At 55.9% G+C, this 27,445-nt stretch overlaps 3 protein-coding genes across 19 annotated transcripts in view; 1 reads left to right on the forward strand and 2 right to left on the reverse strand.

Annotated features, from left to right (window-relative positions):
- Nucleotides 1–19,512, forward strand: part of Pitpnm2 (phosphatidylinositol transfer protein membrane associated 2) — a 132,360-nt gene extending 112,848 nt beyond the window's left edge. For 6 of the 13 annotated variants that reach the window (XM_060382354.1, XM_060382353.1, XM_021652742.2 and 3 more), the window contains 21 exons: nt 1,126–1,437; nt 2,206–2,301; nt 4,127–4,231; nt 4,388–4,458; nt 6,858–7,105; nt 7,545–7,734; nt 7,878–7,997; nt 8,836–9,080; nt 9,487–9,665; nt 10,938–11,108; nt 11,634–11,783; nt 12,652–12,816; nt 13,164–13,325; nt 14,060–14,208; nt 14,538–14,654; nt 14,963–15,079; nt 15,181–15,329; nt 15,434–15,583; nt 16,145–16,328; nt 16,405–16,533; nt 16,615–19,512. In XM_060382354.1, coding sequence (XP_060238337.1) covers nt 1,126–1,437; nt 2,206–2,301; nt 4,127–4,231; nt 4,388–4,458; nt 6,858–7,105; nt 7,545–7,734; nt 7,878–7,997; nt 8,836–9,080; nt 9,487–9,665; nt 10,938–11,108; nt 11,634–11,783; nt 12,652–12,816; nt 13,164–13,325; nt 14,060–14,208; nt 14,538–14,654; nt 14,963–15,079; nt 15,181–15,329; nt 15,434–15,583; nt 16,145–16,328; nt 16,405–16,533; nt 16,615–16,938 — 3,533 coding nt within the window. In that variant the 3' untranslated portion in view covers nt 16,939–19,512. The remainder of the gene's footprint in view (nt 1–1,125; nt 1,438–2,205; nt 2,302–4,126; nt 4,232–4,387; nt 4,459–6,857; nt 7,106–7,544; nt 7,735–7,877; nt 7,998–8,835; nt 9,081–9,486; nt 9,666–10,937; nt 11,109–11,633; nt 11,784–12,651; nt 12,817–13,163; nt 13,326–14,059; nt 14,209–14,537; nt 14,655–14,962; nt 15,080–15,180; nt 15,330–15,433; nt 15,584–16,144; nt 16,329–16,404; nt 16,534–16,614) is intronic. The other 7 variants (XM_021652745.2, XM_021652749.2, XM_021652747.2 and 4 more) reach the window with 7 other exon arrangements.
- Nucleotides 19,513–19,986: 474 nt separating this feature from the next.
- Nucleotides 19,987–22,521, reverse strand: Arl6ip4 (ADP ribosylation factor like GTPase 6 interacting protein 4). The gene is made up of 5 exons (XM_021652754.2): nt 21,587–22,521; nt 20,956–21,228; nt 20,762–20,879; nt 20,289–20,358; nt 19,987–20,206 (listed from the first exon to the last, which is right to left on the reverse strand). The coding sequence occupies exons 1-5, from the start codon at nt 21,747–21,749 to the stop codon at nt 20,150–20,152; spliced, it is 681 nt and encodes a 226-aa protein (XP_021508429.1). The 5' UTR covers nt 21,750–22,521; the 3' UTR covers nt 19,987–20,149.
- A 140-nt stretch (nt 22,522–22,661) lies between these two features.
- Nucleotides 22,662–26,296, reverse strand: Ogfod2 (2-oxoglutarate and iron dependent oxygenase domain containing 2). 5 transcript variants are annotated; one of them, XM_060382357.1, is made up of 8 exons: nt 25,877–26,011; nt 25,530–25,586; nt 25,290–25,430; nt 25,041–25,154; nt 24,846–24,945; nt 24,019–24,146; nt 23,542–23,799; nt 22,662–23,471 (listed from the first exon to the last, which is right to left on the reverse strand). In XM_060382357.1, the coding sequence occupies exons 1-8, from the start codon at nt 26,003–26,005 to the stop codon at nt 23,208–23,210; spliced, it is 1,191 nt and encodes a 396-aa protein (XP_060238340.1). In that variant the 5' UTR covers nt 26,006–26,011; the 3' UTR covers nt 22,662–23,207. The 5 variants fall into 5 exon arrangements, with proteins under 5 accessions (XP_060238340.1, XP_060238341.1, XP_021508428.1 ...); XM_060382358.1 differs by lacking the exon at nt 25,877–26,011 and adding an exon at nt 25,812–25,853; XM_021652753.2 differs by lacking the exon at nt 25,290–25,430 and having other exon boundaries at nt 25,877–26,296.
- Between the last annotated feature and the right edge of the window lie 1,149 nt (nt 26,297–27,445).

Raw genomic sequence — 27,445 nt, forward strand, 5'->3', positions numbered from 1 at the left:
AGCACATGGCTGGATCAGCATGGATGGAAAACATAAGTATTTTGGGACCATGGATAGGAGGTAGCTCGAGATTGGGGTTAAGAGGCAAAGTTAGTTTAGAGGGTTAATATCTGCAATGCCCCAGGTAAAGGCTATTTTATAAAATACAATAGGTGTCTGTATCTTTATTTGATTGATAATACCACATAATAATTATAGCCTAATAATAACTATTTATTAGGACATATCTTTTAAATTTACCACAACACAGTAGAGAGGAGTCTGAGGCAGAGAGAAAAACCTTGACCCTGAAAAACCTTGACTCTGAGAACACTGTTGCTTTGCTGGTTGGTGTGGACATTAATGTTTTACTGCCTGTTATGCTTTTTTCTTTTTTTGAGACAGGGTTTCTCTGTGTAGCCAGAGCTGTCCTGGAACTCACTCTGTAGACCAGGCTGGCCTCAAACTCAAGACATCTAACCTGTCTCTGCTCCTGAGTGCTAGGATTAAAGGCATGCACCTAGAATAAGGAAATGACTCAGTAAAATGCTTACCACAGAACTGTGAGGACTCTGAGGTTTAATTCCACATAAAACAACCAGACTTGATGGTAAATCCAAGTGCTGGGGAGGCAGAGATGGAAGAATTCCTGGTACTTGCTAGCACCCAGTCTAGCCAAATCAACAAACTCTATGTTCAATGAGGGACCCTGACTCAAAAAAATAAGGTAGAAAAACAACAGAGGAAAGACACTCAGTGTCTTTGACCTCTGGAAAGACACTCAGTTGACCTCTGGCTTTCGTACACAACACACACACACACACAGAGTTGGGGCTGGGAGAGAATGAACCCATTTTAAAATCTGATCTTCTATGGGAAATTCAACGAGAAAAGTATAGACAGGAGACTTTTGAAAAGTCCAATGCCACTTTCCCTTGGGACATCTGACCAGAGCTATTACTTTACAAGGCTTGCCCTCTAGGTGTACAGCTACTGTCAACTCCTGAGGCCACTGAGAGCCAGGGTTCTGGGTTGACAATAGGGAAACTGAGGCACAAATGAGCAGTGAGTCTAGCCTGACCTACATCTTTCCCTGGGGGCACACTGCCTGATATGATCCCACCTCTGTCCTCTGGCTCTGTGTAGGCCTGCGGCGGGTGATGGTGCGGGCCCACCGGCAGGCCTGGTGCTGGCAGGATGAGTGGTACGGGCTAAACATGGAGAACATCCGGGCACTGGAGAGGGAGGTACAGCTCATGCTGTCCCGAAAAATGGCCCAGTTTTTGGAGGAAGAAGGAACCTCAGAACTCTGCAAGGACAGCACTGCCCAGGACCAGGCATCTGGAGCAGCCTCTGAACCCAGCAGCAGCAATGGGGAGCCCCTGGGACGGGGCCTGAAAAAGCAGTGGTCCACCTCCTCCAAGTCCTCAAGGTCCTCCAAGCGAGGAGGTGAGCTAGGTTCGTGCCTTTGGATGCAAGGCCTATCTTTCCAGTTTCCAAGGTGGCCATGCCACTGCTGTGTCCTTGTCACTCTGGGTCTTTCCTGTGGACATAATGGAGCTAACTTTTTGGATCCTTTTACTTTCTAACTGGTACCAGGTGGGGTTTCACCAGGTGAAGCTGGCCTTTTCCACCCTATAAGCACCAAACAGACGGTCTTTGACTGAGGAAATCTTGGGAGTGAGTCCATGGAGACTCCCCAGTGAGAGAAGATATTTTCAAAGGATCAGATCCTGGACAACAAGATGAAGCAAGGTCCCCTCTGTGCAGCCAGTCCTGCCCCTGTAACCCCCTGTGCGGCCAGTCATGCCTCTGTAACCAACCCCCTTCTAAGCCCAGTGCACCTGGCCCTGGGCTTACGGTGTTGGAATGAGATGAGTAAAAGCGTGGTCCCCATCTCTTCCTACTACCCTGCAACCAGCGCTCTATTTGTCAGCTCTGCTGTGGCCACATCCAAGGAGTTGTTTATGGTCAAGTTCAGGGCTCATCTGAGCTCATGTCCTAAGCTCTCCCTGGACAAGACTGCATAGTATCATGAGGTAGCAGAGCACTCCCTGGAAAAGGCCAGGCATTCTGCCCCTAGTTTCTTCATGTCTCTCTATGGCAAACTTTTCTGATGGTGCCCACCTAGCCCTCCAAGTTGCCATCACAACTCCCTACCAGCTGTGGCTGGCTCAACAGAGCCCTCTGCAAGCTAGATCATCACACTGTGGTTTTGCCTTCCAGCCAGCCCCTCCCGACATAGCATCTCAGAGTGGAGAATGCAGAGTATCGCCAGGGACTCTGATGAAGGCTCAGAAGAAGAGTTCTTCGATGCACAAGGTAGGCAGGTAGCTCCTACAGCCTGTGGACTCTTCCTGGGCCAGGTAGGAAGAAACACTGTCCCAGCAGACAGCCTGGGACTTGGGAGTAGAGCACAAAGAATGAGATGCAGTCACTAGGAATCCACCTCCTTTGAGTCTAGGGGCTTAATCACAAGTCAGGACTCAGGGCCTGGAAGGAAGGTACCAGTCTCGTAAACCCCGACCTCTGACACATGATTCTACTGAAGCGTTTCCCAGGTGAATTTATCTCCTTAAGAAATATGACTTACAGTATCCTAAATGTGCTTGCTTTATTGTTTGCTGTTGCCTTTCTTCATTAAATGCAAAGTAATATGCATCTAATGTAGATACCGTAGAAAAAGCAATAAACAAACTGGACAAACTGCCCATTTTCCCACTAATTGCAAAATAAGCACAGCCAGCACACAGCCAATTGCTCACCTGTGCTGGAAGATGCAAACAGTGCCTCACTCACATGGAACCACAAATATGCTTTTAAAGAAGCCAGAGGAGCCAGCACGCAGGCCCAGAAAGAACCATGGGTCCTACTGCCTGCTGGCAGCACAGCCTATCCCAGAGCATGCAAAGGGTAGAAGCTCAGAAGGATGGGAACATGCCCACAGCGGAACAGCAAGTCCTCTCATTCTGCCACCATCAGGTGGAGGAGCAAAGGAGCTGCCCAAGCACTGCATCTTAGTCAATTGGATAGCCAGACCTATGGGGAGAGAACTTGGGGGATCAGTGTCCAGTGAAACAAAAAAGGAGACGGTTGACTTGTCCGGGAATTAGACAGCCTGGAAAGGGGTGGCAAGAGGCTCCTGAGCCAACCTCGGCACTTGAAAAGAATGGAGAAGGGTGTCTTTGGTGCCTCACCCCTCCCAGCTGGCTCTTTGTCCATACATACATAGAGGAAATACATACCTAGTGTTGGAAAAGACCTGTGGAGCAGCAGTTTTTATCCTTCCTAATGCTGTCACCAGTTAATGCAGTCACTCATGTATGGTAACCCCAACCATAAAAGTATTTCATTGCTACTCCAGAACTTTGCCATTGCTATGAACCATAATATAAATAACTGATATGCAGGATATCTGGTCTGTGACCCCAAATGGGGTCGAGATCCACAGGTTGAGAACCACTGCTGTAGGGACAGACACAGACACCAGAGCAGCAGGTTTCTCTGATCCTGCCCAGGAGCCCAGCCTCAGCCCAGGGTGGAGAGGGCCAGCACTGAGGGTGTTCCTTGAGCCTGGGAGCAGTCCTGGAGAAGCATAGATGAGATCCAGTCCTGGGCTTCAAATTCGTAGCTGCATCCTCACTGAGCTGTTTTCTGGACTTTAAACATCAGCTGCAGACAGATAAACAAAGACAATGGTAGATCTGTAAAAGGGAAGGAAGAGCCACCATACCCTGCAGAGCAAACGAAGCTCATAAGCACAGAGCTGTGAGGACAAAGCCAGCCAGGCACGGAAGACCACATAGTGTGTGACCCTGTCACTGAAAATGTCCAGGAGAGGCAGAGGCCTGGAGGAGAGCGCATAATGCTATGAGGCCTAACTGCTTGGGCCTGAGCACAGGTTTCCATTCAAGGTGATGAGAATGTTCTGGCGTTAGGTAGTGGTGGTGTCTGCACAGCGTTGTGAATACACTAAACGGCACAGTAACGTGGCGTGAAGGGGAAGAAGGTGCTCTGCGGCTGCCTGGCCGTCCTCTCAAGACAGGGAGGGATAACACAGAGCTGGGCACAGTGCGCATGTGACTCCAGGTGCACAGGAGGCCCAGTGTGCCCCCACCCCCCACTGAAGTCCCTCCTTCTCCTCCAGAGAACCTGTACAACAAGGAGGAAATATACCCCCAGGACATCACTAAGTGGAACTCCAATGACCTCATGGACAAAATGGAGAATCCAGAGCCTGAGGACCCACAAGGTAACCAGCCTTGGGGGTGAGGGTACAGTCCACTCCTGTCTTATCCAGTTCCCACATAATGGCGGGACCCAGAGGCTTGTGGGACCCTTGGGCCAGAGCTCCCCTTTGGCTCCCAGGTGTGCACTGCACCAGCAGAGTGTGGCTTCTGTATTGCAGATGGTCTCTATCACAAGAGTGGCTCTGAGTTCAGGGTGGCCTCCAGCGTGGAGCAGCTGAACATCATCGAGGTGGGTGCCCACCCAGACACTAAGAGACCAAGGATGTGGGGAGGGTCCTGGGTGCAGAGGACAGAGGCAGAGATCCCTGGAGCCTTCTAGCCACATTTGGCCAGACATTAACCAGAGAGGCCTGGAGTCCCTTTCCTTGCCACTTTTCTGTGGAGACACCAGCCAACCCTATGTGTTCCTGAGAACCAGGGACCACAGACAGCCCCCAAGGAAAACCTTGACCAGGCTCCTCCTTTGGGAAAATAAATGAGACCCTTGTAAATTCCAGAGAGGAAGTAAGATCTGCAGCATATTCTCATTCTTTCGGTGGAAAAAGAAGAGAAAAGGAAAGAAAAAGAAGGGAAAGAATCCAAAGCTGCCTAGGCAGAAGTGATGTGGCTGTGGCCCAGGGGCCCTTTGGGCCAGGCAGGACTCAGTGTGTCCAATAAAGCTGTCTTTATAGAGCCTGTGTCCACTTCGGGGGTTCTTTGCTGGAGCTCGTGCCCCTTCCACCTGCAGGCTGTCAGAGCTGTTTGCACCAGGGCAGGAGCCAGGCTGGGCCAGGCTTGTCCCATGCTATGGCCATAATCACTGCCTTGTTCTGTCTCCAGGCTGCTCAAGGTGGAGGTAGCACCTCCATGGGAACTCTGGTTCCCCTGGAAGGCCTGGGAGAGGCAGGTATACCTCTTCCCCCTCTGGGGTCTTCTGTTTTGAGGTCTGAGGTGGAAGTGCACTTTTCTAGAAGGGGTAAAAGGTGAGGGCAACCATTGTTAGTTGCTGCTAAATGTTAGACAGGGCAAGCAGAGGCCCTCCCAACTCAGCGCACACAGCTCTGACAGCTCTGCCCCAGGAGAGGGGCGGGGCCTGAGGCTTAGGATCTGCCATGGATGTGCATTTTGAGTTGCCCAGCTGATTCTGGGCACTGCCATCCAAAGTCAGACCCTTCTGCCTATACTAGCCCCCAAACCGAAACCTCCCTTTGTGAAAGGGTGGCTTTGCTAGAAACACTGACTGGGGGCTGCCCTGGCTCTCCATAGCTGCACTGACCATGCTTGTGATCTCTGCTGCCACTAGAGTCCAGGGCGGGGTTGGGGGATTCCTGTCTTAGGTGGAGGCTAAGGAAAGCTGTGTTTGTGGGCCTTCTGGTATCCCTGAAGGGCTAACCAGTGAGGGGTCCATCTAGATAAGTGCACAAAAGATAGTGTCACCAGCCCAATCCACCTCTTCCCAGGTGACAAGGTACAGCTGGACTACACCTCCCTGAGAGGCTGCCATAAACATCTCTTCCATAACTTTGTGCTCACTGTATTGGAGAAGCCCCTGCACTTAATCATGATGGGAGTGGCCACCATTCCCTCTGCCCAGGCCAGCCTGTGGTGGGCAGTCCCTGTATACATAGCTCTTCCTACCCGAGACCCTGGAGGAGAGCAAGCCCAAGACTAGCCTCTCTTTTACTCTCTTCCCCACCTAGTCCCACACTCCTGGACATAAAACATGGCCGGACAGATATAAACCAGTGGTCGTTCTCACACACATACCAGGAACTCACTGGACGTTGAGGAAAGGCCTCTGGGAACGGGCCACAGCCTGGCCTTCCAGGAGAACTAGCAGGGGCTTTGGATGCTATTTTGTCTTGTTGCTGATGAGCCATATGACTGAGCAGTGCCTGGGCCTCTCCACCCTTCCACCTTGTCTATGAAAGGAATAGCTCTGTAGCTCTGAGCACAGTGTATATTCTAGAGTCTCACTTTGGCTGCATATCAATATAGCAGGCCAGTAGGAAGATAGGCTCTTGACCTGATCTTCCTTTCTTGCTGCAATATGCTAGAACCCTGCCTCTGCCAGGATATCTCTGTTCTTAAGGACCTTGATTTTACATTCTAGAAGTAATGGGGTTTTGGACTTAGTGAAGAGTGGAGCGTGAGGAGTGGAGGATCTCAGAGTGAGACTACTTCCCTTGGCCCTGACCACTCCTAACAACCCCTATGACTCTGTGCCAGTATGGCCTGATTGATTGGGTCAAGCCAGACCAATATCTAAAAGCAAACACACAGGAGGCATCCAGAGGCCTGGTAGCTCAAACAGAAGCTGCTGCCTGAGACCCTGAAGAAGGTGGAACTGGTGATTTTTCTGGAAAATACTTTTCCTTGAATCTGCCGTGACCCTGGTCAGGCCACACTACTCCTTCTCCAGTCTCTAATCCTTGTAGGCAACCAAGGGAGGGGCTGAGAGTGTGAACCCCAGACCCCAAAACCAGATAACCAAAACCCAGGTCGCTAAGGCGGGGAATATAGCTCAGGGGTAGAACATTTGCCTACGACATTTGTGAAGTCCTAAGTTCAATTCCAGCACTACGAAAACAAAGAAACTAGGGCATCTGGGACCTGGCAAGGAATTCATGCCCACCACTGCCCATGCAGGATGAGGTGAGCCAGCCACTAGCTGCGCCACCCTCCAAGATTCACGTGCTGCTGCTGGTGCTGCATGGAGGCACCATCCTGGACACAGGAGCCGGGGACCCCAGCTCCAAGCAGGGTGACACCAATACTATCAGCAACGTGTTCGACACCGTCATGCGTGTGCACTACCCCAGTGCCCTAGGCCACCTAGCCATCCGCCTGGTGCCCTGCCCACCCATCTGTGCTGACGCCTTCGCCCTCGTCTCCAAGTGAGTGGCATATGCTTGCCAACACCCATCATGCCCCACAGGGAGAAGCAGCAACACACTGTCCCCACCTCTGGCCCTGAGCATTGCATGGCTCCCCAGTGTTAGGCCCTCTATCCAGATGGTCTTTTCCCACCATCCATCCCCCTCAGCCTGGAGGCAGCAGAGCCTGTGCAGACAAAATAGGTTCAGATTCAAGGACAGTCCGCAGGCTGAGTCCATGATTCAATTCTAAAGAGTGGGCATGCTGTCCTGCCTTGGGATATGAGTCTACTCAGTGGCCCTGGCCCTCTGAGCCTGCTCAAGGCCTCCCTGGCAGTGTCTCCATGAGCACTTTGGGACAGGCAGCAGCTCTGTTTGGCTTGCTTTCCACATCAGGGGAGGGTATTCTGGTCAAGTTGAGTTCACCTGCCCTCTGCTGACCCAGCCCCTTCCCCCCCAGCCTCAGCCCCTACGGCCATGATGAGGGCTGTCTGTCTAGCAGCCAGGACCACATCCCCCTGGCTGCCCTGCCCCTGCTGGCCACTTCCTCACCCCAGTACCAGGAGGCAGTTGCTACAGTGATTCAGCGGGCCAACCTGGCCTATGGAGATTTTATCAAGTCCCAGGAAGGTGTGACCTTCAACGGGCAGGTGAGTGGTGTCAGCAGTTAGGGAAAAACTTTTAAGGGTGGGCTGACCAAAGGACCAGGTTGTGGGAAGCAGGGGGTTGCCTTTCCCAATTAGCAGCCCAGCAAGCAGGGTAAAGACTTAGGCCTCTGCCCTCTTGCCTTCAGGTCTGCCTGATTGGAGACTGTGTTGGGGGCATCCTGGCATTTGATGCCTTATGCTACAGTGGCCAGCCAGTGTCTGAGAGTCAAAGCAGCAGCCGCCGGGGCAGCGTGGTCAGCATGCAGGTACCAGAGCAGGGGCAGAAAGTGGGGCATCCTTTGGTCCCAAACCTCCACTAAGGCCTGCTGTTTTTTGTATGCCATGGAGACTGGCTGCCTTTCCTGCTGAAAGCCACCAAGTCATCAGCTGACCTGTGCTGTGTCCTACAAACAGTGTGCCCAGCCCAAACCTCAAGGAGCTGACTGGGACAATACCACAATTTTTGCTCTGTCTGTTCTGTCCATTCAACATGCCCAAAGCCCATGAGACCCAGCAGGAGTTCCCTGTGGAGCAGGAGCTGAGAGGGCTAGGAAAGAGATGGAGAACAAAAGCCCTGGGTCTCAGGCTAAGTCACAAAAGTACCCAAAACAGGTCAACAGCAACCTGAAAGCACTGAAAGTGTACCTCAGTATCCCCCCAGGAGACAGACGGGAAGGACACAGGTTGCTGGTGTGGGTGACCACAGGTGGCAGACTGGAGCTTGGGGTCTGGAGAACCATTGCATGTGTTCGAGCCCAGAGGGCATGGGGCTTCACACACCAGGGGCTGCGTTGCATGGCCCGGCTCTGGCCCTAGGAGGTGGGCACTCTTCTTTGTCTAACCCTGATGTCTTCCTGGTGTAGAATGGCTTTCACCTGGGAGAGAGAACTGTGTGCCAAACCAGTCCTGGAATGGAGGCTGCTAGGACTTAGCCAGTAGTCTGAGGGGCAGTGGGAGACAAGACTCTCTCCTCTGGTTGGGTGAGAAGCCTGCAGCTGGGCAGTGGCCAGCAGGGCCTGCAGTCAGGAGGGAGGGTCTCACAGAACACTGAAGAAGGGCCTAGGCCAGGGACCACCTGGCAGTGAGCCTCCATGGCCATTCCAGGACGCTGACCTGCTGTCCCCGGGCATCCTGGTGAATGCAGCACACTGCACCGGTGGCGGTGGCGGTGGCGGAGGCAGTGGCGGAGGCTCCAGCCTGGAGAACAGTCGGCACCTGAGCCGCAGCAACATTGACATCCCCCGCAGCAATGGCACTGAAGACTCCAGAAGACAGCTGCCTCGCAAAAGGAGCGATTCATCCACCTATGAGCTGGACACCATCCAGCAGCACCAGGCCTTCCTGTCCAGGTAGGGTTTGCAAGGCTACTAGGATGAGAAAGGGCCCAGCATGAAGGAACCAGGGTGCTTCTTTAGCAGTCCACATGCCAAATGCATGTGTGGGGTTCTGGGAGTTACTGTTTGGAGGACTTCCCACTTACTGGGTGCTATGGTCCTATATACAGCAAGGGCCACCCTCAGCCACTGGAAACATTGTCCTGAGGGTGGGAGTGAGGTGGAGTCAGGAGCAATGTGATCCCATCAGGGCCATCTCAAAGGCAGCACACTCTAGAGAGGCTGTGACCCGCTGTCACTAGGAGTGTCCTTACAGGTAGCCCTGCACTCAGGACAGCACAGGACTTGGTCCCTAAGCGACCATGAGACCCAGCCTGACCTTAGTGAAACTGGCCCTGGGTGACATGCACATCCCCCGCAGCCTCCACGCCAGCGTCCTGAGGAATGAGCCCAGCTCCCGCCGCTCAAGCAGCTCCACGATGCTGGACGGTGCTGGGACCCTGGGCAAGTTTGACTTCGAGATCGCCGACCTCTTCCTCTTCGGGTGCCCACTGGGGCTAGTCCTAGCCTTGAGGAAAACAGTGATCCCTTCCCTGGACGGTGAGAGCCCTGCAGACATAGGACAGGCTACATGAGCTGGACAGGGCCCTCCAGGGATCATTCACGAGGTGTGGTCACATCCCAGCCCTTTGACTATCTCTACCCACGAAAGGCCACTGCCCTTCCCTGCCTCTCCAGCAGCTCAGCCACCTGCCCATCTCCTGAAGCCTACTCCTTCAGACCTGTCTAAGGTCCCCTGAAACAGTGGGGATACACAGCAGGGTAAAGGAGGTCAGATAAAACAGACCCAGTCTCTGGTGCAGGGTCCACCCATAGCGACAGATGTAGCCATAGCATCTCACAGTCCCTGGAGATGCAAGGTGAGGTGGTGTCCTAGAATTCCAGAAATCCCTGATCTGTGCCAGCACTGACCAACAGCACAGGCCCCAGAGGTGCACATGATCCCCACAGTAGCTGTCATATCCCCAGTGGCAGAGTGGAAACAAGCTCAGAGGGGCTTAGACAAGCCAAGAGCAGGTCAACTATGGTATTAAAATGAAGGCCCTAGATTCAGTGCCCACCAATGAATGCCCTTGCTTCTTCTTGTCTACAAGGTAGCAACAGCAGCTGTTGGTGAGGAGGACTCCACAAGTGCACATACCCCAGGGCAGCTGTCTCCTGCAGGATAGGGCCGTCCTCCTGCTCAGCCAAGCCTCACAGATGTTCATACACAAGCAGAGAACATTCTGTGGGATGCCCTGCCTCCCCAAAGAAGAATAAGTTAGAATTACACATGCTGGTGTGAAAAGGCCAAGTTCAGAAAGCTTATGTGCACTCATGGATGTGGATTAGAAGGGAGGTGCCCAGTTCCCAAGGAAGGCACCCGGTTGACACTCAACAGTGCCAGGATGCAGCCTAGGAATGGGCAAGCACTGCTGGGGTGACTTCAGCCAATGTGCACCTGTGATACCCAGCCGAAGATGCACGTGGAGGGGATCCTGGGCAGAAGGAGCACTCCATCTGCTGTTCAGCATTCCCTCAGTGCCAAACTGTGGTTCTTACCCATGTCACTATCATCTTTGTAACTTAAAAAAAAAAAAGAATTGGAACAAACTTGTAATCCCAGCCCACGGGAGGCTGAGGCAGGAAGAGTTCATGCTCAGTACAAACAAGGGCTACACAGTAAGATACCCTGTCTCAAAAAATAAATCTCTTTATTAATAAAGGGACAGTGATCCACAAAGATCCCAAATTTGTAAAAACAGGCTAAGGAAGCCTGGGCCTGCCACCTACCACCCAAACTCTCCTTTCTCTGCTCTCCGCCTCCCCCAGTTTTCCAGCTGCGGCCAGCATGTCAGCAAGTGTACAACCTCTTCCACCCTGCGGACCCCTCAGCCTCCCGCCTAGAACCACTACTGGAGCGGCGCTTCCACACGCTGCCACCCTTCAACATCCCCCGATACCAACGCTACCCGCTGGGGGACGGCTGCTCCACACTGCTGGGTGAGGCTCCCCAGGAAGGTGGGGGGTGATTTTTCAAGTTGGGGATAACTGCTACATCATAGCCCCTGACATACTGTGGGTCTTCTCAAAGGGAAGCAGAGGCAGACACCTGTCCCCAGTGAACATCTGTCCCACTGAGGTGCATATATAGTCATGTCTCCAGAACCTTGTCAGGCAAGACTGATTTCTGCTGTCAGAGCCTTCTGAGGGGTCCCAACAACAGCCAGGGCCATGCTCCCTTCCCTCCTGCGTAGGGCCTTCAACCCAACAGGGAAAGAGTTAACGACCTTCTGCAAGTTGGGGATATTGTACACTGGGCCCATAGTGGTAGGCAGCTGTCTCAGAGATGGCTGGAAGTATGGGAGGGATCGCCCTCAGAATGATCCATCCCCTTGCTCCGGTGTGTATGCTGGCATCTTGTCCTGTCCTGGTCCTCGAGGAGCCTTGTTTGTGTCAGCACATGTGCAGATGGCCCACTTGAGTGTCTGTTCTTGTCCTCTCTGCTCTCTTCCCGTCTGCCTCCAGTCGAGACCGTGCAGAGAAACCCAGAGCTGGTCCTGGAGGGCGGCCCCCTGGCCCCTCTGCCCCATGGGGACAGCTTCCTGGAGACCAGTATCCCTGTTCCCGCGCTCACCTGGCAGGATGGGCTCCGCCAGAGCCCGGGCTGTGCTGAGTGTGTGTACCCCCATTCCTGGTGACTGATGTCTGCTTGGCTGCTGCCCCTCGGTCCTCTACCCCCATCATGCCCTCTCTGGCCACTCAGAGTCTGTGGGACTTTGGAAATTAATCTTGGTGCCTCCTTTCTCTACACGATAATCCAGAAGCTGAGGCAACCCTAACACAAAACGGTCACAGCTTCCCAGAGATGGACAGAGGCTGCCCCAGTGTCAGCCAGCATGTGACTTTCGAAGGGAGCAGACGTGACAACAGGGTGAAGCCTCAAGCAACTAACCCTTACACCTCAGCTAGGAAAATACCTTAGTGCAAGGAGTTGGGGCCTCTGGGTCTCACTGCCTCCCTTCTTGAGAATGTGCAGACCTTCTGCTATGGCATCCAGACTGGTTCCTTCAGCTGAGCCCTGCTCTGTGCTGCCTACAACCTGGACCCTCAGTACCCGCCTTTGTCTTCAGACACCATCAAGGACCAGCTGTAGCCTATGTGTGAGGGCCACTCTGGGGTCTGCTTCCTTCTCAGTCCTCAGCATCCCTGGGAAGCTGTCCAAGGCCTCTGCCCAAGGTCATATTGATACTCTGTGGGCTGGTCCATGCTGGTCCAAGAGACCAGCTGTGAAGCCAAATGTGGGGAAGAAGTGGCCAAGGAGGGCAGGAACCCATGCCTTGCCTCACTACCCCATGTCTGTGTCCATTTGTGAACCCTTCTCTGCCCAGCCCAACCCATCCCTGCCTCAGCTCAGGCCCTTGGCTTTCAAGGCCTTAAACCAGCTGCACCTAGTGTATGCTGGACCTGGTAAGCTGGCCCCTCCCATTGCTGGGAGACCTAGGATCAGGCCTTCTCTTACTTGAACCTCTGTCCCCCCCCACAGCGGATGCACTGCAGACCCACAACACAGTCTTCCAAGAGCATGCAGCCCCTTCATCACCTGGCACAGCCCCTACCAGCCGTGGCTTCCGCAGAGCCAGTGAGATCAGCATTGCCAGTCAGGTGTCCGGCATGGCCGAGAGCTACACAGCATCCAGCATTGCCCAGAGTGAGTGTCATCCCTTGTGCTCCTGCCAAAGATCTGGGGCCCCTGAGGGAGAGGGTGACAGGAGTATCTAGCAGGTAGGAAGTGGGTGCTGAGCCCCTGCAGGGCCACGGTACTTTGACCACAATGGCTGATCAGCAGTGCCAGCCTGCGCCGACTTTGCTGGGAGAGTAGAGAAGAGGCTGTGGTGAGCAGTTGGGCCGAGGCTGGGTTTCTGAGACTTCAGCTTTCTTAAGGGTCCTCCTGGTGGGTCCTGGCCCTATCCTCGTATCCTCTCTGGTCTGCTACCCGTGTAGGGGCCCCTAGTTTGTGTGTGTGGCTGAACCATTCCCCCTGTTCTTGCTTCTCAGAGGGTCCCTCGTTGCTCAGCCACACCCCCAGCATCAGGCGCCTATCCTTGCTCGCCCTGCCTCCCCCATCCCCTACCATCCAAGGTCCCCGTGCCAGGGCAAGGCAGGCAGGCCCCAACCTGGAGAGGGCCCCCTGCCTCCCTGACTTGGACATCAGAAAAGGTATCCCATCCATAGCGCTCTCCCCTCTAACTCAAGATCACTCACTCGCCAAGCATGCCTCACCAGCTCACTGCTAGGCCTTGTCCGCCTGCTCCTGCTGAGGCTAACAGGGAACAGTCAGGGAAGGGGGAGGATGCAGGCCTCTAGGGAGAAGAGGGCAGGGATAGAGCTACCTGGGGTTCCTGTCTCACAGTCCATGGACAGAACTCATCATCAGAGAGGCACCTATGTACAGCCACCAGCCATAGCATGTCCTATGCTATATCCCTTGGAGACAGGACACACCCAAGGTTCTAGGCCTCATTGCTTACCCTTCTACCTCTGCTGCAGGCAAGGCACTAGGAAAGGGCAGCGGGGCTTATCTGAAGGTTCCATAATTGTCAAACCAAGGTATCTCTCTGCCCTCCAAAGTCATCTCTGAGCCTTAGGAGCAGGAAGAACATAGAGGGCTGGGCAGGCCATGAGGCAGGGGCTCTTCTGGATCACCATCAGCATCAGGACAGCTCATCCTGCTCCAGAAATCCTCATGCCTGCCAGCACTGCCACAAGGCTTTGTCCTCCCTGCAGCAAGGCTGCCTGGGCACTTTCTGCACTTGCCTGCTTGCCTGTCACTAGCCTGGGAGAAAACCTGCTTTGACTGCACCTGGAGGGAGGGCTAGTCCGAGATGAACAGGTGAACCACTAGGGTCTCTGTCCGAGAGCCCAGGTGCCATCACAACCCTTCCTCCTGGCAGTCGCTGCCAAGTGGTGGGGCCAGAAGCGGATTGACTACGCCCTGTACTGTCCCGATGCCCTCACGGCTTTCCCCACAGTGGCCCTGCCTCACCTCTTCCACGCCAGCTACTGGGAATCAACCGATGTGGTGTCCTTTCTGCTGAGACAGGTACTCATTGCCCAGACCTAACTGGGCCTTATAGGAGGCCCCAAGAGAGTGTAAGGGCTCCGCCCTGCCCCAACAGGCCAGGAGCAGGTGGAGTAGAAGAAACTTTATACCAGGGTGCCTGGTGCCTAGGGAGTGTTGGAGTGGGACAAAGTGCATATTCACAGCAAAGATGGGAACCAGCTGAGGGTAGGGGGTATAGACAAGATTAGAGGGTTTGATAATACTGCAGACTCTGCCAGATGCCCACTGCCAGCTCCTGGGGCGGCTGGGCCTTTTCTAGAGCAGCCACCCAGGCTTGAGCCTCTCCATGACCTGCCTGTGTCCCCTAGGTCATGCGGCACGACAGCTCCAGTATCCTGGAGCTGGACGGCAAGGAGGTGTCAGTGTTCACGCCTTCGCAACCCAGAGAGAAGTGGCAGCGCAAGAGGACCCATGTGAAGCTGCGGGTGAGGGTCTGCCAGGCACCTAGGCCCACAGTTGTCATCCCGCGTAGTCCAGTGCAATCAGAAGCCCATCAAACTACTGTGAACTGTCTCATCTGACCAGTGAGGAGGGAGGGAGGGAGGGACAGCAGGGCTGGCTCCCTCTCCACCTGGCCTGTATAGGTTGTTGGCTGGACCACAGCAGCAGCGGCTGCCTGGCTCAGAACCTTAGCTCACCCCTCAGACCCACTCACCGAGGCATTAGTTGAGCCCAGAAGACCCCAGCACTCTCCGTCTCCCTGCTCACCTCACCTTGCCCTCTCCTCCCCCAGAATGTAACAGCCAACCACCGGGTCAGTGATGCAGTTGCCAATGAGGATGGCCCACAGGTTGTGACAGGCCGGTTCATGTACGGGCCCCTGGACATGGTCACCCTGACCGGGGAGAAGGTGAGGCATGGGTCTCTGAGGTAGTACTTCTGTTCCCGACCAGGGGGTGGGGGCTAAGCCCAGGCTCTGGCCAGCTTGTAACCAGCTTCCCTGGGTTTCAGGTGGATGTGCACATCATGATGCAGCCACCCTCAGGTGAGTGGCTGTACCTAGATACTCTGGTGACCAACAACAGTGGGCGTGTCTCCTACACCATTCCAGAGACACACCGCCTGGGGGTGGGCGTCTACCCCATCAAGATGGTGGTCAGGTACGTGCCTGTGCTGGGGTAGACAGGAGGGGCAAGGTGAGAGTGGGAGGGAGTGGGTGGGTGGGTGCTCTGGCTGGTTCTGACGAGCTATCCCTGACAACCAGGGGAGACCACACATTTGCCGACAGCTACATCACTGTGCTCCCCAAGGGCACAGAGTTTGTGGTCTTCAGCATCGATGGCTCCTTTGCCGCCAGTGTGTCCATCATGGGCAGTGACCCCAAGGTGCGCGCCGGGGCTGTGGACGTGGTGCGGTGAGTGCCCAAAGGGCCCACTGTCAGAAGGTGGGCGGGCTGCAGGCCAAGTGCACACAGCACAGCCCTGAGGACCGTCTGGAGCCCGGTACCGCACTGACTGGTGTGCCCTTGAGCAAGCTGTTGGCATGCCTGATGCCAATCCAGTTCCAAGGATGCTTCCTTTAAGGGTACCCAGAAGACCTGCCCCCGGCTCAGTGGCAGGGAGGCCTTGACCCTGCCATTTACCCTCATCACTGCTGTTCAAGCCCTGGCCAAGATGGGCTTTGTGTAGAGTGTTAGTGTTGGGCCCAGGCTTCACTCAGACGATGCAGGTGTTAAGCACTCTGCCGTGGGTGACACTCCACTTATTGACAATGTGTCACTACGTTGCCCAGGCTGCCTACACTTGCCATCCTCCTGCCTCAGCCTCATAAGTGTCTAGGATTGCCTTCAGGGCAGCTGAGTACCACAAGGCTCAGCTGAAGATGAGTGGTTCAAATGAACTCTAGGTGGGCAGGAGAGAGGGAGGCTCAAGAGACAGAACAGCCATGGCACCACAGCTGCCCTTTGCCTCTGCAGACACTGGCAGGACCTGGGCTACCTCATCATCTACGTGACCGGCCGGCCCGACATGCAGAAGCAGCGGGTAGTGGCATGGCTGGCTCAGCACAACTTCCCTCACGGCGTGGTGTCCTTCTGTGACGGCCTGGTGCACGACCCGCTCCGGCACAAGGCCAACTTCCTGAAGCTGCTCATCTCTGAGGTGCGGCCTGGGAGGACTGGGGAAGGAGGGGAGGGCGAGGAGGCCCGGCCTGTGCCTACGGTTGTCTCCTCCACAGCTGCACCTGCGCGCACATGCAGCCTATGGCTCCACAAAGGATGTGGCAGTCTACAACTCCATCAGCCTGTCCCCCATGCACATCTACATCGTGGGCCGGCCCACCAAGAAGCTGCAGCAGCAGTGCCAGGTGAGCGGGCACTAAAGAGCACGTGGGCAGCTCGGGGGACCCCAGGCCGCCTAACAACCTGCGCTGCTCCTTCCTCCGCAGTTTATCACGGATGGCTACGCGGCCCACCTGGCCCAGCTCAAGTACAACCATCGGGCGCGTCCAGCCCGAAACACAGCCACACGTATGGCCTTGCGCAAGGGCAGCTTCGGCCTACCCGGCCAGGGTGACTTCCTGCGCTCCCGAAACCACCTGCTCCGAACCATCTCGGCCCAGCCCAGTGGGCCCAGCCATCGGCATGATCGGACACAGAGCCAGATGGACAGCGAGCAGCGGGGCCAGCGCAGCATGAGTGTGGCAGCCAGCTGCTGGGGCCGTGCCATGACGGGCCGCCTTGAACCAGGGGCAGCCACAGGACCCAAGTAGAACACCATTAGGAGGGACTGTGGTCTCTGTGGTGCTAGGCCAGGGCACCGGCCCCACTGGGAGGCCTGGCCTGGGCACACATAGGTGGCTGGGAACAAGCACAGACATGGCCTGAGAGCTTGTCCCAGGGCCCCTTGGAAGACATGGCCATGCCAACACAGCCCTCCCAGACTTGCCTCATGCCCTAGGCTCTAAGGAGCCCAGCTGGTCATGGAAGCTGGCAGGATGTCCAGCCCATGATGGAAGAGGAACTAGGATGGGCCACTTAGCCCAGCCTGGGAGGCATTCCTGGACATCTTGCCCTGTGTTGATCTCATAGCCTCCTGGTGCCAGGCATGGGTCTAGGCCCAGCCTGCTGCCTCGTCCACTGGCGCCCCTTCCCATTTGGCAGCAGCTCCAGTTGGGGGGAGGGGCCCAGCCTGCTTCCTGTTGACTCTAGTTCTCAACTGTCCAACCTCACTGGTTTTGCACTGGTTTTTGCGAGTGGAGACCCGTTTCCATCTCCTGGATCTAGACATGTTGACATGCATGAAAACCCAGTATCTGCTGATCCAGGTCTGTCACCACACAGAACATTCCGGTGTGGGAAATCTTCACGCAAGCAGGAGAGAAAGGCCATATCTTAATTTCTGCTGCCTGCCTGGCCCGCCAGCAACCATGGCAGCCTAACGGCAGTCCCAGACTGCTACTCACTCGTCCACCTGCCCCACCTAGAGCTCAGTGAAGTCCCCGGACTGGTGTCACTCCGGGCCCTGAGCACAGCACAGGAGTGAGGCCAGCAAAACGCATAGCTGGTTCCTAGTGGCCCACCTCGGGCAGCTGGGCCTGGAGAAGCCTGGCCTCCACCTCCACTCTGGCCTGCCATGGGCTGGGGACCCGTGCCATGGCTGATGCCCACCACGTTTCTACGCCTTTCTACTTCTCCATCTGGTTTCTATAAGGCTTTTTTTTTTTTTTTAAACAGGCAATCTTTGGCTGCTTCCTTTTCTTAACTCAGTGTCAGCGCAGCCTGCTACATTAGGAACACCCAGCACTGTGACAGGGTCCTACTCAGTCTGGCCTGTGGGCCCTGTACCTGGCCCACCCAGCAAGGTGTGGGCTTCTAGCCTCACCTGACTCACAATTCCACTGACTTCCTACTCTGGGGCGGGTGGGGCTCTTAGGTTTTCTTAACACCATTCCGTTTAATGTTGAATCCAAGAAGCCACAGCTCTCTTCGTCAGCTTAACGGCAGACAGCCATTTTATTTCTCCCCAAACGAAGATGGGCATCCTACAGGCTGGGTCTGGGCCCTGCCTTCCCTGCAGCACTGAGCACAATTCTCCTGCACCTTCCCTGCACTGGCTGAGCCCATGTAGCTCAGGCCTGCTGTCCAGCGACAGGGCTCTGTGCTTGAGTAGCTGCCTAGCTGGACTCAGACTCAGGGCCATGTGGCTGGACTGAGTAGGTGTACAGGAGACGCTGACTTTGGTGTGCGGTTCCATCCTGGCAGGCCTACACAGAAAGCAAGCTATTTATTTTGTGCAGAGGGAGAAAAAAAAGTCTGGAGGGGTGAGACCTTCAGGGTCTTCCCTTTAAGGTGTAGCTTTGTGTTGTTTCCAGCGTTCTGTATAAAGCAGTGGTTACTTTATGGACCAAGATTCCATGGAGCTGTCACAGTGAAAGTGCAATATCTGCCCCACCGCTCCCCACCCCTACAGGAAGCTGCTGGCCCGACAATCACTGCCCCACTAGGGGTCCCAGTGGCCAGTGCCTCCTCCCTCAGCCTGACCTGACCTGTCTTGCCTCAGCCTAGGTGACCAGCCATTGGGAGAAGCACCTGGAAGCCTCAGGCCACCTGCAATAAAGACCAGGGAGGTCCTGGGGTCAGTGGGCTTGATCTCTACCCTGGGTAGCCCTCTGTGGCTCTGAATGCCCTTCTCTGCCCAGCCGCCAGCCATGCCAAGGACAACAGCAATAGTCCCCTGGGGCTCTCCCAGGGCCCTCAGCCATAGATGGTGAGACGGGCAGCCTCCCCCAAAACCTCGCTCAAGTCTGCTTTTTGCCTCCCTTAAGATTTCCTTTGACTCATTCTCTTGAGGAAGCCCACTTTTACAGAAACTAAGAGAGGAAGGTCAAAGTCCTTTAAAAATACCAAAAAATGTTTACAGTGTCGGGCGCTGGGCTGTAGAGCTCAGGCCTGGCCATTCGTAACCAAAGGGTGAGGCAGACCTTGCTGACTGCCACCCGCCCCAGGCCTGTTAGAGTAGAAGCCTTAGTCCCCCCCATCCCCTGTCCCCATGACTAAGCCTTGATGCCACCCAGCACCAACCACCTGCCTTCTCTTTGATTTCTAAAGAAGGATTTAGCAAAGACCCCTATTCCCATCCTGGCTCTGTGTGAGCTGCCCCACTGCCCCACCCTTCTTCACATCTCAGCCCCCTCCCACGTGTCCTTGAACCGTTTGTTTCTCTGGCCCATGTGTGAACCCTGTCCTGACCCCACCCCATGCTGTCCCTGCATCGTCTGGCCTGAGTGTGCTCTCTGTATACTGTGTCACAGTCTGTTACACCAATTAAAGAAGCAGGAGGCTTCCTTCTGGTCTCTTTACTGTGGCGGCACCGGTGGTCTCCTGGTGTGTGGGTGGGCATGAGCATCTTGGCACTGAAGGCATGCTGTGTAGGGACACCACTGCAGCAAGTGACACGTTAACAGCAGACTGCCCTGACCATGCAGAAAGGTCTGTGGTCTCTTGTCCCCAGGGGACACTGCCAATAAGCCAGAGCTGAGACTCCTTACCTGGCCAGGCTCCTGTCTGTCATAATATCTAGAACGGGACACAGGCTTAAAGACACAGTGCCTCAGGACCAAGGCTGAATTTGACTCAGCCAGGGTTGGGTCAGCTCTGGTCCTGGTGGAGCCAAGTATAGAGGAACAGGATGGCTGAGCAGTCTACCATCACTACCATCAGGGGACATGCCTGCTTTCCCCAGAGATGAGCACAGCTCACTCTAAAAGCCAAACGGCAACAGTCCCACCCCTCAGCGCAGAAAGCTACAGGACAGGAACTCTGTGGCCAAGATCATTTAATAGTGACTGTCCAATTTGGTGCTCAGGCCACCTACTGCACACACGAAGATGTTGGGCTGGGCCAGAGGCCACCCACAAGAGGATGGGCAGGTAGACCCATCGGTCTCCTCCAGCAGTTCACAAACCTGGGATACCAGGGCCTTCAGGGAAGCAGTCCCGCTCGCATCTGGAAGGCCAGGCCATCCCCTCGAGTGGCTTGCTGAGGAAGGAAACAGGATGGAGGCATGAGAAACTGTGGGTAGACAACGTGGGCACAGCATGGGCAGAATGGTGACACCAACCTTGTTGATCTCTCTGTGTCGTTCTTTGGTTACAATTTCCTCTAAAACCTCACCATCTCCCTTGATGAGCCTGGGGGTAAGGGAGTCATCAGCAGAGCAAGAAAGAGTTTGGGGATCTCACTCCCCAACAACAGAACTAAAACTACCCAAGGAAAGGGATCCTGAGGCACAAGCCCAACCACCTGGAGCAGGGGAAGCCTGAGTGCTCCTCCCAGCCCATTACCAATTCTTGGGACAGAAAGGGTAACAGTCCAGGTGGGCTCTCCCCTGTCGGCCTGCACTGTCAACCCAGGCCAGCCAACAGCAACCATTTGAAAAGCCCTAAGGCCCTCCCAGTCCTGAAACTGCTCAAGAGGCACAGGTGGTAACAGCGGAGATGTCATATCACGTGACCGGTTTCCCACCAGAGCATATCCTGAGCCAATTCTCCCCACTGTACTAGTGGGGCTAGCTGGCTAAGCCAGGTTCCACACCTTGTACGACCCGTCTCTGGGTCCACCACCTTGCGAATGACACTCTGTCTCGCGTCCCACTCCTCCTTGGTCATGGGCTTCATGGCCTGGATACGAGACTTCTGCTCATCGGTCAGGACTGGAAGGAAATACGGAGGAAGTGTCAGACTCAGGGAGAGAACCCTCTCCTCACGGCAAGCTGACTCACGAGGTACCTGGGCCATCGTTGTCCTCCCCAGCTGATTTGTGCCACTGATCCAGTGAGGGGCCGGGCAGAGCCTCGGCCTTGTGCACCACCACTGCCTTCTCCTTGCCCTTCCTTTTCAGCTTCTTCCGTTTCTTCTTCTTCTTCCTCTTCTTATCCTTGTGCCTCCCTCTCTTCTTCCGGCCATCACTGGATGATGAAAACGATGTGGAGCTGGAAGAACTGGAAGAGGAGGAGGAAGAGCTGGATCTCGCTGTCCTCCGGGCCTTGTGCTTGCTTCTCTCTGTGATGCAGGGATAAGGTAAGGCCTCTGTCCCCTGCTCTGGCCTGGAGCAGGGTCAGGCCTCTACAGGGTAGGACCCTCCCGACAGGCTCTCCAAGAGCACATTCGAAACCTTCTTTGGGCTTCTAGAAGTCACTGTGTGCCTGGAAGCGTGGCCAGGCCCGACCCCGAGGACCCAGCGCATTAAAGGAAGGAAGAAGGCACACGTCCACTCAAGGGCGCCCCCTCCCCACCCGAGGGCCTCAGTTCAGGTTCTACCCAGAATCTCTCGCTAGCTCGCTGGGGGCAGGGCTGGCAGACGGAAGCCTCCCGCAGCGCAGATGCCACACACCCCTTTCCCCGTTCCCCTGGTCCTCACCCTCAGTAGTGGAGGTGCTGCTGGCCTTGTGACCCTGGGATTTGGAGGCTGAGCAGTTTCTCGAGGAGTCCTTACTACTCTTCTTACTTCGCTTTTCTGACCCTCGCCGACCCCGGGACCTACTGCGACTTCTTGAGCGCTTGCGAGACCCAACGTGAGCCATAGCGAAGCGGACTCCAGACCGGAAGAAAAGCGCTTAATCTGCAATTCCTCTTTGGCACGTCGGCAGTAAATCCAAACTCAGCGCCAATGTGGTCTGGTCCACAGGGCGCCCAGTTTCCATTCCTACCCAACAGAGCCTCGCACTTAGAGACCCCAGCTCCTCCGACTCCACAACGCACTCCCTTTAAGGGCCAGCCCCGCCCACACGCCTGCGCACTGGACTCTGCGCCGCGGGGAACTCCGCAGCTTTCCTCAGCTGCAAGAGGGCAACCTAGCTGCCCAGAGATGACTCTTGTGGCTGCAGGGTCCCACGTCAACCACCAGCTCAAAGCATACCTTCGCGCGAGAAAACTGGGGCGGGTTAGGTTTTTCCAGTCCACTTCCGGCTTGGGGCCATCCTGGAACATCGTCCGGGTGCAGTATGAATCATGCTGCCTTTAGTTCCGGGAACCTGGGTTCCGTCTCTTGGCGAGCCCACTTCCAACAAGAACGAGAGTCCACCTTGCGCCTTCACGTGGGTGGTAGACAGACCTGGCCCAGCGACACTCGCTAGCTCTCAGACCTCTCACTTTCCTGGAAGCCATCCTCCTACTGCTTTCCCTGCCCAGTATGCCAGCCTGTCCCCTCCACCCGACTGAGAACTCGGCTGGGCTGACGTCTGGTGTTAACCACATCACTCAGTCGTGGAGGTCGCAAACCCAACTGCCCATCAAGAGCCATAGATCATGACAACCAACTAAGAATCACCGGCCCGTCGGGTGTGCAACTGAGACTCTGCTCCATCTGCTTTTTGCAGTGAGAATGGAAGGAAGTCCCCAGGATTTCAAATATGTAACTCCAACAGCCATGTGCACTCCTCATGCAGTCTCAGAACTGCCAGTTGCAAGCTCTTAAATAATAATAGCAAATAGAAGGCTGTTACAAAGTGCTTTATAAATCTCACCTCGATGGACTGCCACAACACCCAGGATGCAAGGAGTCCACAGTTGCACAACTGGACATGCCAGAACAGAGATGTGAACCCAGGTAGTTTGGTCCCCCGACTCCCAGCAGTGACATTCACTTAAGCCCCCGGGAGCCACCCTATCTGGGGTAGATGTCTGGTGGGGGCCCCTCCTTGCTGGCCAGATCCATCGAGCCACTGGCTGAAGCCCCACCCCCACGTCCCCAGTCAGAGCTCCACAGGGGTCAGGCTGTGGCTGGACATCATTAGGTGAAAACTATCTTTTTGTGGCCTTTTCCCTTCCTGGGTTGCTCCACCCTTAACCCTCAGTATTTCATCCCAAACTAGGCTTGTCTTTCAGGAGCCCTGCCCTATGAAAGCTCCATCTGTCTGAAGAGGGCGTGTCCTTTTGACCCAGTGAATGTCATTGTGCGGAGTTTATTTCTGCCCTCCCTACCCAAGGATGGCAGCAGGAGCTGCTGCCACAGCACTCCCGGATTCCTGGGGGAGTCAGGCTCAAGTCAGAGCACATACATCCACTGTTGGAGGCTCCTCCCGGGTGAAGCCATCACTGAAACCTTCATCATCCACCAGGTCTGGCTTCTGGCGGCACATGGGACAGAGGTGGTTTCGAACAGTGGACGCCCGGAGCCACACGACAAGGTTCCAGCGCTCTCCCGTGCCCAGGGGCCGAGCCCCGTGCAGCTGGCCACCACGGTGCAGGATACCCTGGCCCACCACGTGATCCACCTCCAGGGGGTCCTTCAGGGCTGCAGGTGCCTGCAGATGGTTGTGGTTCAGGCCGGAGCACTCATGCCTGCCTGGGCCCCACCTGGTGGGTCTCACTCACCTGGAAGAGGGCCCCAAAGTATAGGGCGCCCCCTGTGAAGGCCTTGCCCAGAGCCACATTGAGGGTGAGCTCAGCATTATCATAGTGGCAGCCCAGCTCCAGGTCCTGGCCTAATGCGTACTTGACCACAAAGGCACGGTGGCTATCAAGGTGGCCCCCGCCACAGTCTGGGTACAGCAGGGCCATCAGTGGCTGCAGGAAGCGCTCCCGCAGCGGCGTCACCAGCGGGCCATCTAGGCCTAGCTCGTGCATCAGTACCTGGGAAGGAGTCCCAGGAGTCAGCAGGGAGACTTCGGGAGCTTGACCCCGCATCCCCACAATTCTTTACCCAAGATGTCACTAAGGGCAAAAGCTGTTTGCTTTCATGGTTGCCTTTGGGTTCAGAGTGGGGGCGGGTAGCCGGCCTGCTGTGCCTCAGATGAGCCTCCCACACTAGCTGCCCTCACTCCCTGGGTTCTGGGGCAAGGCCTCACCCACCCCATGGTTGTTCATGGTGTTGGGCCTTCCCTTGGGCATGTCCGACTGCTCGAAGTGCTCCAGCTCCTCCAGCAGCGCCCGGCAGAACTCCAGAGAGAACACTGGCACCCGGTAGATGCGCTTCTCCTCTGGAGAAGGAGGGGCAGGTAACTGGCCAGGAGCTCCAATTCAATGTCCCCGTGAAACAGCTTATCATCTTTTTTCTTTTTTTAAGATTTATTTATTTATTATTTATACAGTGTGCTGTCTGCATGTGTGCCAGCAGGCCAGAAGAGGGCATTAGATCTCACTAAAGAGGGTTATGAGCCAGTCCGTGGTTGCTGGGAATTGAACTCAGGACCGTTCTAAGAACAGCCAGTGCTCTTAAGCTCTGAGCCATCTCTCCAGCCCCAGCTTGTCATCTTACTGCCTCGAGCCTGTTTCCTCTGTACAATGGGGATAGTGACTTGCTGCCCTGATCCTAGCTGCGTGGTCAATGAACAAGCGAATGGATGAATTAATGAATCTATGTGATGCCCTACTCTAGGCAGATTGGTCCCACTGGCCTTCCCAGTTCCTGGCAGCTCCTATTTTTAGACCAGAGATGAGAGGTAAAGCATCCAACCTTACCTGGTGGTGGTGCAACCTTTAATCCTACCACTTGGGAGGCAGAGGCAGATGGATCTCTGTGAGTTCCAGGCCAGCCCTGTCTACAGAGTCCAGGAGAGCCAAGGCTACACACAGAAACCCTGTCTCAAACCCCCCTTTCCCCCCAAAGCCCCCACCAGCATCATACCCAAGTATCTCAGGCTTCCCTATCCCAGTGCTGGCTGGTGACGGCGCCTCACCTGACACTGTCTCCAGCAGCTGGAGAAGGCCCTCAAGATGTGCGCCCGGGGAAGCGCTATATTTAGCTGCAGCCACAAACTCGGGGGCCAGAGCCGCATCCTGGGGGCAGAACACAGGACAGCTGTGGAAACTTAGCACCCACCAAGGCAGCCTCCTCCTCGGCCAGCCCCCACGCCCCTGGGCTGGCCTGGTACCTGCAGGGAGCTGTAGAGGTCAGGCCTCGCCGGATGGTAGGAGCTGGCAATGAGAGCCTTCCTGGCAGCTGACTCCTGTCCCAGCCTGCGGCGGCGCCCCACCTCCTGCTCAAGCTGGGACGGCAAAGATAGTTAGAAACCGGGGCCTCCCTCCCACCCCCTATACCACTGAACATGTGAAGAAACCGAGGCCCAGGAAAAGCAATGTGGGGCCCAGGCTGGAAGGCAATTCTCCCTAAACTTCTGAACCTGCCACGGTTCACTGCAGGTATCAAGGTGTCCTGACAGCTGAAACAGGGGTGGGTGATGGCCGTCTACCCCCACTGAGCTGTTGAGAAGGGGATGCTGTGGACAATTTTCTCTTTCTCGATCTCTCTCCTGTGTCAGGATCTAGGAGCGGGAATGAGTGAAAGCAGGAACGGAGAAAGGAGAGTGAAGAAGTCTTTCAGGGTCAAGGACTCCAGAGAAAGACCTGGCGGGGTTCCTTACCTCCTCCAAGAGTTGCTGGAAGTCCTTGGGGCTGACACAGCCGCGGCTGCGCAGGAGCTACGACCAGAAAGACCAGTTAGCCGGACCGCGCAACCCCAGGCAAGTGAATAAACATCTCCGAGCCTAGCGGCCCGCCACCCCTGCCGCGGAGATGAGAGTAACGGGCTCCTCGGGAGATCTGTGAAAACTTTTGCCCAGCGAACTCCGCACGCGTGTTCCTCAGCCTGGCTAGGGAGCTGCCGTGCTGCAGCAAAAGGCCAAGTGTGCACACCCGGTTTGCACCTCGGGCAAAGCCAGTCCCGGTGTCATCCCTGCGGCCCTCGCTGGCGCCGCCCCGGCCCCCTCACCGGGCCGTAGTCCCGGCGCAGCTGCTGCTCGTCCCGGAAGCGCAGGTGCAGCCCGTAGCGCGCCACGTACAGGTTGTGCGAGCAGAAGCAGGCGCAGCGGCAGAAGCGCCGCGGGGCGGCCGTCGCCATGGGAAAGCCGCCCGCAGGCTTTCCCGGCGGCACTTCCGGGCGCAGCCCCGCTGAGGGCGTGGCGCCGGCAGCCAAGAGGCTGCTGCAAGTTCCTAACTGCAGAGAATGACGAAGAATGGGCAGAGTCTACCGGGTTGAACTCTGCTTCCCGGGCGGGGCGGAGGTGACCCCAGCACAGGAAGCGGACGAGTGGCCCTCACAGGACTCGGTAGGGCGGGCCTCGGGGCCTTTATTAAACGCTGCTCTGTCTCCTACTAGAAACAGGGCTGCCGAAGTACGCTGGCTGTGCGGCTGAGCTCAGGTTTGGCATTCACTGTCGGTCCCTGCCTGCCCCGAGTTGCCTCGGACGGTGTCTCTGCGAAAACTTTCCGTTCCGAGTCACCTCGGGCGGTGTGGGCGTGGCTTGTGGCGGCTACGCCCCTCGCCCGGCCCAGTTCTAGTGTTTGCGTCTCGGTTTTCAAGGGTCCGCGTCCGTGGAATACCCACCACCCCACGCACAGCGGACTTGCCGGAGCGGGTCTGTAGAGCCAAGTCGCTCAGGGGCAACCGAGGAGGTGTAGAAAGGAGGAAGATGTGTCGCCTGGAACTAACCCTGAACCCAGCTCAGCTTGAAATGGGCATGGGAGTTGCAAAGCCTTTCCCCCCAGATCAGCACCCAGCTTTTCAGCTCCCACCCCTAGTGCAAACCTCACGCAAGGTACCAAGCCTGTCACCGTGATGCTGAGGCCCACTGGTGCCGTGTCAGGAGCCAGATGGGATCTGGCCCCCCGAGTGTGTCCTGTGAGTGCCCTTCTCCCAACACAGGGGTCTCTGAGTTTGGAGGACCCAGTGGCATCTTCTCTTTGAGCCGCTTTGGTATGGCTTCACTGGTTCTGTCTCTGTGAATCTCGATGGGGTCGCACAATAGATGACAGCGTGCGTGGCCACGTCTTCCCACGGCCACCCATCTGTCCGCACGAACTCACTGCCGAACTCCACATCCAGAAGCGGCTCCCGCTGATGTCACGTGTTCACATACCCTCCCTCACATACACCCACATGACTGCACATCCCAGGTTCCTTTTTCTACAGAGAACCCAGCCCTGTCCTACCTGCCATTGTAACGGAGACTCTGGACCCCAGGGGGAGGGGTGGGCCTTCACAGCCTGTGATTCCTAGCCTGGAATAGGGGCCTGGCCTTCCTACCCAGCTGTGAACGTCCGGCATCTTTGGAGATGCAAATCTCCAGCATCCCACGCCCTCCCTTGAACCCCGGGGAACTACTGATGGTCCTTGTTCTCTGGGCAAAGCTTAGACAGCCCCATTGGTTTACACACTGGCTGCAGAGAGCAGTGAGACTCTCCTCAGTGTGAGTGTGCAAGGGATGCACGTGAGCGTGGGGTGGCGTGTTGAGCTGCAGACAGACTCCTTTCCTGGGCCAGGAGTTTGGTAACTAATTAC

Source organism: Meriones unguiculatus, chromosome 4 (genome assembly GCF_030254825.1).
Source record: "Meriones unguiculatus strain TT.TT164.6M chromosome 4, Bangor_MerUng_6.1, whole genome shotgun sequence".
Lineage (NCBI taxonomy): Eukaryota > Metazoa > Chordata > Mammalia > Rodentia > Muridae > Meriones > Meriones unguiculatus.